The sequence below is a fragment of the Rhinolophus sinicus genome, linkage group LG07 (assembly GCF_036562045.2).
Source record: "Rhinolophus sinicus isolate RSC01 linkage group LG07, ASM3656204v1, whole genome shotgun sequence".
Classification (NCBI taxonomy): Eukaryota; Metazoa; Chordata; class Mammalia; order Chiroptera; family Rhinolophidae; genus Rhinolophus; species Rhinolophus sinicus.
In genome coordinates, this window is record NC_133757.1 from 15118384 (window position 1) to 15130551 (window position 12168).

At 44.9% G+C, this 12168-nt stretch overlaps 1 protein-coding gene across 1 annotated transcript in view; it reads left to right on the top strand.

The window, feature by feature from the left end:
• LOC109444060 (guanylate cyclase 2G) overlaps positions 1-12168 on the top strand; it is a 42537-nt gene that overhangs the window by 13986 nt on the left and 16383 nt on the right. The window contains 6 exon segments of the mRNA XM_074339069.1: positions 894-982; positions 984-1020; positions 3220-3303; positions 4031-4135; positions 10338-10510; positions 11869-12024. Of these exon segments, the coding sequence (XP_074195170.1) occupies positions 894-982; positions 984-1020; positions 3220-3303; positions 4031-4135; positions 10338-10487 (465 nt within the window). The 3' untranslated portion in view covers positions 10488-10510; positions 11869-12024.

The following is a 12168-nucleotide window of genomic DNA, read 5'->3' on the forward strand; positions in this document are numbered from 1 at the left end:
TGAATCTTAAATATCGCAAAGCAAAAAAAAAAGTGTTTTAGAATGTTATTGCTTGTTTAAAAAGTGCAAAAATTAGACTGAGGTGTGCAGGTTGGTTCTATTGGACATTTAGGTTAATTGTAAACATAAGGAATGGGTCAAAATCAAACATTCCTCTTGTGATATGTATATCTTGTTCCTGTTATATTGGCTTTATTTTCAAAATTGTAGTTTGTAGAATTAGTTTCCTTTTATTGGTGTTCTTGCATAAACTATTCATTCAATGAATGAGTTATGACCTTCAAAATAGAAAAAGGTGACTTGGCAAGTACCAAGTCTGGGAGTCTTCAATATACTAAGACCAGGGGATGGGAGTTCATTAGTAAGTCATTTTCAAATGTCCCTGGGGATTCTGGGGTGCACTGGTCTGGTCTTGAGGTGAATAATTGATTAAGGGTGCAAGTGTGGTAGGGAGGAATTCTGAGCCTTCCTCTCTCCTTTTCAACCAAAGCAGCTCTGATGTCCCTGGTTTCTACCTTAGGGTTCCAGGTGAGACTCTCCTTGAAAAACAGGTTTCTTCAGCTGTAAGACATTCCCTGTAAGACATGGTGAGATGTCCACTTAGGAAAATAACTCACGTCACACATGTAGTTAAGTACCAGACCAGAACTTGAGTTTGGGTAGTCTGACTCCAGAGTCTGCCCTCCTAACCATGACACTATCCATGGGGGTACAGACACAAGAGCAGTGTGTGTAGTAGTTGGGCACTCACACCTCGGGTCAGAGAGGTCAGGGTTCATGTCCTGCCTCTCCCATTTATTATCTGTGTGACCTTGGCATTTGTCTATCAAATGCACATTCTGCAGTGCTTGGTCATGCTATTGAGCGTGACTGAATCATATCCTGTTTTACAGCCACCCCAGAGAGGGACACCTGTGTCGAAAAGGGACAGTGGCAACTCGGCTAGTGTGATGATTTCTGGGGACTTCAGCTCCTTTGTCAAGGGAAGAGCTCCTGTATGCCCCAGTAGGGCTTTACCAGGTACTTTTGAGATCAAGGTGGCTGCATGAAGGTCTTAGTGTGTGTACCTGTCCCATTCTCTGCATGTCCTTTCTGTCAGGCTGGGTATTCTGCATCAGGGGACTTCCTCCAAGTAAAAACTAGGCAGTATTGTAACTCCAGACTGGTGCTTCTCAACTTTCATGTGCGTCGGAATCATCAGGGCTCTTGTTACAAAATAAATTCTGGTTCAGCTGGTCTAGGGTAGGGCCTGAGAGTCTGCATTTCCCTTAACAAACTCCCAGGTGATGCCTATGCTGGCTTCTGTATTAGACTCAGCTGTGTCCAGCAGAACTTTTGATGAATATGGTAACATTCCACATCTGCTCAGTCCAATATGGTCGCCACCACCATCAGGTGACTATTGAACATTAGTGTGACTGGGGAGCTGAATTTTAAATTGTATATCATTTTAATTAATTTACACTTAATTGGCACCATGGGGCTAGTGACTATCTTATTGGCCAGTATCGTCCTAGAGCATGAATTGTTTCACCCTTGGTGCTTTCGCCCTGATAAATCAGTTGTGGGTATTGATGCTTCTCCAGCAGAGAAGTCTGCAGTGGAATTCCTTCCCACCCGTTCTTACCCTCTTTTCCATCCCCCCAACCAGTATGGTTGCTAAGAACTCCTTCAGAAGGTCAAAGGTCCTGGGGGAAAATTTTGTAAAGCGAAAAAAAAAAAAATTGATATTTATTCTTTCAAATGAAAGTCCCAGAAAGTAAGGGCAGAAAGCTCCAAGCAAGGGAGGATTTACGCTCTAAATAGGGTTTAGCAGAGATTGGAGCCAAGTCACTCCCTAGGCAACTGCACCTATTTTTCTAAATGTTTACTTGAGTTTTCAAGCTACAAAAAACCTCCTTGGATATTATCACCCATAAACCCCTAAGGACCTCCATTCATACAAAACTGTGTGTTATACAGTCAACTCGCCATTTCGAGATGGAAACCAACAGTCGACAGCATATCACTATTGGTTAATCTTCCTAAAATGTTTCCCCTCCTCTCCCTCAAACCTCATACATCATACAGTCAACATGATTCCCCATGTGTGTTGACTGTAACACAGTTTCCAAACTCTTTCACCAGGGGCTCAAGGCTCTCTACAGCCTAGCCCCAATCTACTTGCAGAAGCTTTTTTATTTTTTTCTTGGCCTAGATCCTATAGTCATCCAATTGGTCTTGCTGATTATGCCATGTATGTTTCATCCTCAGAAAATGCGACGGCTGCTGCCCCCTCCTCCATCCCATCTGGAACCTTCTTATTCTTCACTGTTCAACTTAGTCAGCACCTCTTCCGAGGAGACTTTCCTTCACCCCATAGGAATCCCTTCCTCTTTGGAACTCCCATCCTAGTCCTGAGTCCTTTGCAATTAATTCCATACTAAAAGTGGCAGATGTCGGGTTGACATTTAACTCATACTGAGGCTTGCCATCTCTTGTGTCCAGATTCTATCCCTTCTTCTGCCCAGATCTTTCCAGGTTGTTCTATGTTCTATGTGGTGATTAAGTGACTCTACAAGCAGACTCAATAAGTAATAACAATAAGGTATGGCACGTACTGAAAACTTGATATGTGCCACGCATTAAGTAAACAGGGTTACATAGTTTAACTGATTTAATCCTTGACACAACCATATGAGATAGGTATTACTTTTAATCTCCAGTTTTTAGATGAGGTGATGGAGGCTTGGAGGCATGAATTCCTTGCTCAAGGTTATTCAGGTAGAAAGTGGTAGAAATGAGCTTTGGACTAGGTGTCTGACTCCAGACTTACACTGATGACCTCAACTCACTATTTCTCTGAAGGATAAAAGGACATTATTGCAGAATAGAAAGTGTATTATTGGAGTCAGATGTTCTGGTTGTACCACCTACAAATGTGTGACCTTGGACAAGTTACCTAACCTGGGCCAGCCTATCTGAAATGAGCTAATCATTCCCACCTTGTAGGACTGTGATGCCTAGTAAATGGGATAGTCTATGTTGAGCAGCTAGCTCAGTGCCAGGACATAGCATAGAGCCCTCCCGATGGCTGATTTGGGCATTGGGGAGCTTGACTATGCCTTTCTTAGGCTGATTTCTTCCCAGTCTTCCTGTTCCCCTTCCTAGCTGTTTCAGAGTCGAGCTTTTTCTGGATCATCTTGGGTTAAGAACATTCCACTTTATCTCTGGTTCCAGGGAAACCATGTAGCCATCTGCTATGTTGGTAACCAAGCGGAAGCCTGGATCAGGAAGCCATCTGTGCTGCAGGAAATCCGGCTGGTGAGGCCCCGGCCTCTGGGAGGAGACCAAGTGGCGCTGCTCTCCTGCCCTCCGTTGCCATTTCCCTGTCCCCCCTGGGGTGGAAGTAGCCCCAGTCCAAAGGAGCAAGGGTGGAAAGCAGCTTCCCTTCACCACTGCCACAGTCCCCTGACGGCCCCTACTTTAGACCTCAGACCCTTTGGCCTGCAGGTCCCCAAAGCCTGGGGTCCCTCCTAGCCTCGCTCTTTTCCCTTAATTCTTCCTGGCCTTAATTCTGCCTCTTCATCCTTTGTGTCTGTGATGGCTGCTCACCTCCCTTGAACCTGACTCTTGGAGGGAGTCAGGTTCATAGGGTTCGACTTCTTGCTGCAAATCTACGATCTGGCCCACACACTGGCATTGACAGCCATAAACACCGGGAAGCAGGGCTGGGCCTGTTGACAGTGATGTGATTTTAGTCAATCTCCATGGCTGAGGTTAGACTTTGATCATTCCTGTGGTTTATTTGCTGGAGGCAGACTGCCTGGATTTGCCTCCCAACTCTGCCACTGATAAGTTGTATGACCTTCCACCCGTTACTTTACCTCTTGAGCATCAGTTTCCTCACCTGTAAAATGGGAGCATTCATAATTCTTATCGCACAGGGTCTTTGCGAGCATTAACTGAGAGTATGTAAAGCACATAGCATAGTCCCCAGCACAGAAGGCATACTATAATCATAAGCTATGATTACCATTATTATTTTCAGGTGTATGAATTAAGGCACAAAAACATTGTTCCCTTCTTTGGCATTTGCACAGAACCACCCAACATCTGCATTGTCACCCAGTATTGCAAAAAAGGAAGTCTTAAAGTAAGTGAAATACAAATCTCACCTTAAGTTTGATTAGCAGCGGCTAATAAAGAACCTGATCAAGTTCTTTCGTCCCTTCCTCTAAGAACAGTTACTCTCTGGTCTAATTGCAAGATCTGAATTATCTTGTTGGGCCAGTGGGGATCAAATTATCAGTGGAGTTGCCAAGTGTCTGGTTTCCTTTGTCCTGGGTGGAAACTGTCTGAGCTTGGTTTCATCTCCAAGGCTGTCACAGCTACTCCTGAATTGCATTCCTGGGCCCATCCTACCCGTGGTATGTGACCATTAGCTTTTTGCTGGGAACAAGGAAGTGTTTGTAAAACTCAAGACTGCGTAGCTTTCTCAATATTGAGTCAGGTTGTGGTATTTCCTGGGAAATATTCATTTACTAGATTTAGAGTGCTCTGTGTCAGCTTTTATTAGTTCTGATCAAAACCATCCGATGTATTAGAACCAAGTCCATTCCATATATGAAGCTCACTGTGCTTCAGGTTGAATCACGGGTGATATTTTATATACTTGTTTTTCAGGATGTTTTGAGAAACTCAGATAATGAAATGGATTGGATATTCAAGCTCTCATTTGCATATGACATCGTCAATGTGGTATAGCATAACCTTATTTAAAGAACAAATACCATAGTGTTTTGGAGTTTTTCTGTGCCTTGGATTAAATTGAACTGTAATCTTTCCTGAAAATTCTGGTTCTCCTCAGCTCTCTTCTCTTCAAAGTGATCCCACTTCTAAAATCTACCATTTCAGATTGTCCATTCTTTTCTCTCTCCCTGATCTCAAGTAAATATCAAGAGAATAAGTATTTTGCACTAACGTTGGAAGAGATGCTAGGTTTACCCAATCAGGAAAGAACTGGGTACGTATTACATTTTAGGGTAGAACCTTTTACTCCAAAGAAAATCTAATTAAAGCAAGCTGGAGTTGGGGATTCCTAATACCCCTTCCTTCTCCCATGTCCAGAAAATTGGGATCAGTGCCACAAAGCTGTTACCCAAGGGACACAGATCTGCAAAAGTATATAAGGAGGCAGAATCTTTACTTTGGGCAAAGAGGGCTGTGGAGGCTGCAAAAAAGAGGCCAATAGTAATAATAATAATAGCTCAAATATATTTAGTGTTTTTTTTGGCTCAAATACTTTCTAGCACTCTGTATATATTAATTTGCTTAATTCTCACAATAAAATCTAAGGTAGGTCTGTTATTATCCCCATTTCACAGATGGGAGGTAAGTCAGGTGGGCCATGTCAGCATGGACCAGCATCTTGAGGCTGATCTCCTCAAACTGGGCTGAAATATAGCTGCTCTTTCTAAACTCACGTTATCTGTTTTTACCGTAAGAGAGGAAGACGCCAGTGAGCTAGGAGTGGGTGCTGGTGAGCAGGCCCCAGTCTGACACCTGGGCAACAGGGCAAGGGCTGGTCATCATCTGCCAATCAATAGTCCATCCATCGACCAATAGTCTCCTGTGAACAAGACTCAGCCTGGGTGTTGTGAGGGGGACATTGGTGAAATATAATGTCCTTCTGGAGCATAGGGACAGTGACTCATTGAGTGGCTTCTGACTTTTGGTCGCTTCTTTGGACCTCCGCTTCCCTGTAGGTTTAATATGAGAGATGAGTGTGACCTGATTGACAGCCAAACGCTTCTCTTTCTCAAGGATTTAATTGTTCTTTGTTTCTCAGGAGCTGAATCTTAATGGCCTTGTGAGATTTCGATGGCCTAGGCCCTCTTGGGTAGCCAGCGTATTGTAACCAAGCAAGTTAGACAACCAGAAGCCTCCTGTGATTGCGTCTCCATGTACAACACTGGGCCACCACTGTTATCATTTCAGTCAGCTTTACTGAGCATCTGTTAATAGTTTACCTTACTCTGGGCATGTCTGTAGGAAGACCAGGACTGTTTCCAAAGTTAAATGGCTTAAAATCTAGCTAGAGAATAAAGTTAAAAAACAGGAAATATACATATAAAATTATTTCAGTGGTGGTGGTACAGTTACAAAACAGGAGAATCGGATGTAGCATTCTCTCCTACTCTGGGTTCCTCTCTCCTTCCCTTCTGCCAGTTTTCCCTTCCCTCCCCAGCAAGCTCAGGGACATACTCTCAACTTCCAATGATCTGTCTCCTGCCCCATTCAAAACAGTTGACATCATTTATATTGGGTGTGAAGAGAAAGCTAGTAAATTCTCACCAAGGTGTGCATGCCCAGTACATTTAGTCTGTGTCGGTGTGGGCATTTGGCTTTCAAGAAGCATTAAGCCAAAGGTTTCTCTGGAGAAATTCTGGAGTGGGTGAGAGTGACAAGGAAAGACTCTCCCTGATGATCATCAGCTACTCCGGGTCACTGAGTCTGTCCCCTACTCCATGCCAGAAGGACAGCTTGGCACCTTGCTTCGGAAGGATCGCTGCCTCTCGAAATGGAGTGTGCACCTTACGGGCTTGTGTGAGGAAGTCACAGTAAGCTAGGTCAAGGCCCAGGTAGGCCCCTCCAGGCCAGTTACTCTGCCGGCATTCCTGGAAACGGGACTAAGAATGACAGAAATGTCACTGCAGCCTCTTAGCGCTTTGCCGTGGGTGCCTTTGACATGAACCCAGTCACTGAGTCAAGTTCTGTGGTCAGGCTGTGCTTCTGCCTGTCACATACCAATCATGAAAGCAATTCTTCTCCTGACGTCTATTTGACGAGAACTACCTCTGTACCAGGTATCAGAGAGATTAATATTAATATTTACTCCATTTCAAGAAGACATAAAATGAGGCTTAGTAGGTAAAGTAACCAGCCCAACTGGTAAGAGGCAGATTGGGGCTTGCAGCCCATCTGTCTCCACAGGTTGAGTCTTTTCTTCCACGCTACGCTTCCTCCTTGCCAAGTACCAGAGAGCACAGATGTGGGATCCAGAGATAGGGGCCCTGTGGGCCACCCCCAACTTTCCAATAGGGAAATGAATATAACTAACAGACAGGTAGGTGATAGAATTGCCAAAATGCATAAAATGTGGTTCATAAATCGTGCATCTCTCATATAGTTCTATCTGTTCTATGACAATATACGTAGAGTCATGCATTTCCATCAAGATAGAAAAACAACAACAAAGAGATACGTGCTGTCTCCTGGAGAGCACTATGTAGGATTCCGGGTGTCCCCAAGCAAGTCACTTCTGGAGCTCATTAATGGAATGAGCTCTGCCAATGTCCTTAGATGTCAGGGGGATTCGGCGGTGACCAGAATGTTAGATGGCTCATGCCTGGGGGGAGCCTGGCACTAAGAAGGGCAGGGACGGTCATGTGTGTGTGTCAGGGGCCTGCAGCAGTCTCCCTGAGGTCAGACAGAACTCTGGATTGGACATAGGTGTCCCCAGATTTCAAGCCCAGACCTAGGCAGTTGGAGAAATTCCAGAGGGAGCCCCAGCCAGGTCCGCTCCAGTTGAGTGGGTTGCATTTCTAAAATGTGATTCAACTTTATAATCTCAAAAACAAACAAGCCACATTGATACAGAAACATGACCTCGGGAATTTTTTTTTTAGTGGGGGGTGCATGGGTGATGTATCCACGTCCTACGTGTTTCCTTATTGCTTTCTGTATTAGCCTGTACTTCTAATGCAGTATTGGCTCGGGGCTCTGCTAATGCGGATGGTGACTCAGCCTGTCATCACTGCTGGAGGAAGAGGTGAGTCCCCCAGCCAGTGCGCAGGAGGCCCGAGGACCCTGGCCCTGGGTGCACTAGTCCATTAAGAGCCCTCGCTTCTGTTCCTCCTTGTTGGAACATTGAGGGTCAGTGCTTCCTCATGGCCACACCCATGGGTGACTTCACCCCCTTCTCAGCTGGGCTTGAGAATCATTTGAACCTGGCTGTTCTCGTATGAGGGTGTTACCTTTGACCCACCCTCCCCCTCCTCTACAATCACCCAGGGCCCTGGAAACAATAAAATCGAGTGGTTTAGAAGTGGCTGGTTTTCCAAGGCAACCCAGCCTGGCTGTATATCTCAGCTCTGTCCCCACTCCTTGGGAACAGTTTAAAACCCCAAGTTTCCTCACTGGGAAAGAGAGAATGAGAATATTAACCTGCCTCAGGACAAGCTAAATGTATAAATGTACTCTCTTCCCAGAACCTCAGTGCGTAGTGCAAAATACGTCTCCTATAAAGGTTTCTTGTTATTTATTTGTTCATCACGAATCCATATTACAGTGTGGATGTCCATGGAACCTTGTGGTAAAAATGAAATACTCAATCACTTCTCACTTGCTGCCCTTCATAGGCGTATCTCGTCAGCAAAGGGGCCGTTGGGCCATTGGTCACCGGGGTGGACTTGAGAATCACACTGCAGAATCCCCAGTGCAGCCCCACGGCTGGCCAGCTGTGTGACCTGAGCCAGTTTCAATTTCTCGGTTTTCCCCTTTTCTCGCCTGTAAAATGAGGTTGACAATAATACCACCTACCCCCTCAGGGTCACTAGGATTACATGAGCTAGTTTAAGTAAGGGACTTAGATGGATACTTGGCATAGGGTTAGCACTCTAAACTTAAAAAAAAAAAAAAAAAAAAAAATCTGTTAACAGCTTTGAGAGACATTGTCGTTTTTATTTTTGCCCTGAAACCTCTTGGCTGAGGCAGGTATGAGGAGGCCCAAGCTACCCAGGCCAGTGCAGGTAGAGTGGCTCCAAGACAGCCCGTACCGGTGACATACTGAGGCTATCGGCTTTCTGTGAGTTTCCAAACTTCAGAAAGTATTCTGAAAATGAATGAGTCAGGGATTCAGATGAAAGATATAGGAGCCTTGATGTCAGCATTTTAAGTCCAAGACACTGGAAATGTTGAATGAATATTATTTAAGTGCTTTCTCATGAAGTCATCAAAGAAGGTAAAGTAAAAAACAAAATAAAACTTATAAAATAAACAAAATGACAAACAATGGGTCCCGCTAGCTCCCCAAACTATTACAGTTTGCTTCTGAAATGCAGTCGGGTCTTTCCCTTTAATCTTCATTTCACCACTTCTAGGTCTGCTCTTGGAAATATCGGAGAAATACAAACGTCTATTTCTCTAATCACGTTTCAAATACAACAGTCCTCGTTTTCCAAATCGATCTCTTCTGCTACCTGTCCTCCCAATATAATTGTTTTTCTCCTCAACTCGAGCACTTTCTTCGAGCCCTTCCCTGCCCGTGGAAGGACCCACCCCCTCTGCCCTCATCTCCTTGTTGAATGAGAATTAACTCTGCCTTTCTTTTTTAAAATTAAATTTATTGGGGTCACATTGTTAATAACATAAGTTTCAGGTGTACAGTTTTTATAATACATCATCTGTATGTTGCATATTCACCACCCAAGGTCTAGTCTCCTTCCGTCACCATATATTTGACCCTCTTTACCCTCTTTATCCTCTCCCCACTTCCCTTCCCCTCTGATAGCCACCATACTGTTATATTTGTTTTGTTGGTTTGTTTGTTGCTTTCTGTTTTATGTCCCACATGTGAAGTCATATGGCTCTTGTCCTTTTCCATCTGACTTATTTCACTTAGCATGATACGCTCTAGATCCATCCATGTTGTCACAAATGGCAGTATTTCATCATATTTTATGGATGAGTAGTATTCCATTGTATATATGTACCACATTTTCTTTAGTCATCCATCGAAGGACACTTGGGTTGTTCCTATGTCTTGGCTATTGTATCACTGCCTTTGTGACTCACTTCCCTTAGCAAGCTTTTCTGATTAAACACATATTCTTGATCATATTTGCACAACATTTGCATTATAATTTACAGTGGATATTTACTTTGTGTCATGAACCATGCTTGGTGTCTCACATGCATTATTACATTTAATTTCCACAGCTACCCTATGAAGTGGGGATCATTGTTTTCTCCATTTTGATGAGAAGAATGAAGCTTACCTGCCCTCTACAAAGTGGTAGAGCTGGGGTTTGTACTCAGGAGTCTGACCACTAGGCTCTGTTTATCTGAAGCTGGCCTTGCCTTCATCGCTCTACACAGAGAGGCTAGAAGTTGTTTTCTCCTTTTTGGGTGTCATGCCCAGGTTGACCCTTTGGGTGAGACACTGTGTCAGTGGCTCTTGAACGTAAAGATGGGCATGGGCCCTACGCCGGGTCTGTGCATCTGTGTTCCTGTTCATCTTCTGGGGGTTTCCTTCGGCACCTGCTCTAATTCATTTGCTCATTTCACTCTCCCAGGGCATGCTGTTCCTCCACAGGAGCCCACTGGGGTCCCATGGCAACCTGAAGCCTTCCAACTGCCTGGTGGATGGATGGTCAGATGCAGGTGAAGCTGTCAGGATTTGGGCCATGGGAACTCAAGTATGGTTGGACGTACAAAACCTGTAATGAGAAGAAGATGGATCAGTCAGGTAACCACTGGCAGGTCTTGTACCACTAGCTATCGGCAGTGGTCAGGGCTTCCTTACCCCCTCTCTGTTTCCTGATGCTCACGTGCACAGGTGCCTGCACGTGGGGTTTCCTCTGTCGCTGACAGCATGTGGCTGTTCGGTTCAACCAAGGAGACGAGAAAAAATAGCCCCACGGGTGTCATGAGTCCATAGTGTGATGTCTGAGTTAGGAACTAGTTCTCATCCCAGCTCAGCTGGGCGACCTGAAGCTAGTCACTGTCCTTCTCTGGGGTCCTCTGTGTCCCATCACCTCTTCTTCTCAGCGTAGAATGACGATCTGCCAGACACTTTAAAGATGAGGAGTTCGGCAATCGTCTGTCCTCTCTGTGCTCCAGTATCACTTGAGAAGCTTTTAAAAATATGTAGGTGGCTGGGTCCCACCCCCTATCAACTGAATCAGAATATCAGAAGATGGGGTCTGGGCGTTGTATTGTTTTTGAAACGTGCCCAAGTGATTCTGATGCTCATCTCAAGACCAGACCCACCACCTGGAGGGTAACCCTCCTTTTCACATGAGCAAATTGAGTCTTGGGGACTCTTCCTATGTGTCCAAAGCTGGCTGAGCGCTCATGAGTCTCACTCACACACAGCCGTGCCCTGTGGAGCCCAGTGTCCTCAACCCTGACCGCCTGTCTCTGGAACAGCAGTTTTGCTGAGTGCATGTGGGGAGGCTTCTGTAACATGGGGTGAGATGGTGTCGGACAAAAACACAAAGGGAGCAATTCTGAAAACTTCTTAGTAGCCACTCCCATGGACCCATCTCCCAATATATTTTCTTTCTGTGATTATATCCTACAGTAACATACACCTATCCACCTCCCTGCAAAAAGAAAGGGAGGTATATAAAATATCCGTAATGGACAGAATGCAGACTGGTGGTTCTAAGGGGTTGGGAGCAGAGGGGAACAGGGAGAAACCGCTTAATGGGCACAGAATTTTATTTTGGGGTGATGGAAGTGTTTTAGGTAGAGGTGGTGGTTGCACAACATTGCGAATGTACTAAATGCCACTGAAATGTTCACTTTAAAATGATCGATTTTATGTTATGCAGTCAGTACAGAAAGGGAAAAGGAAAGTGAAAACCTCCTGTAATTGCACAGCTCTGAGTTAACCACCGTTAACACGTCAGTGCGTGTCCTTCCTGATTATTTCTCTCTATTCCTGTCCACGGACCCCTAATGCCCTGTAAGTCAGGCACCATCAGGGCTGACTTCTCAGGAGCTGGATGCTTTCATTTCCCCTGCGCTACCCTGAGGCACAGGGACGACTTCCCTGATCGCTCTGGCAGCTCTCTCTCCCCATGTCTCGTTGCTTTGCAGAGCTTGATTGGACGGCTCCAGAGCTGTTGCGGCTCCCAGAGGCACCCCGGTCAGGCACCCCAAAGAGAGACATTTACAGCTTTGCCATTTTGATGAGGGAGCTGATCCACCATCAAGACCAGGGACCTTTTGGCGATCGCTGCGAGACACCAGATGGTAAGGCTGGGAGCGTCTCCTTGGCAGGCTTTGGTCATGAGGGTTAGCTTGTAAATGATTATTTTATTGATTGTTTTAGAAAATGTTTATTCATTTGCAATTTAGTTCATTCTTATTTTTTTTCTTTTTAAAATTTATATTAAA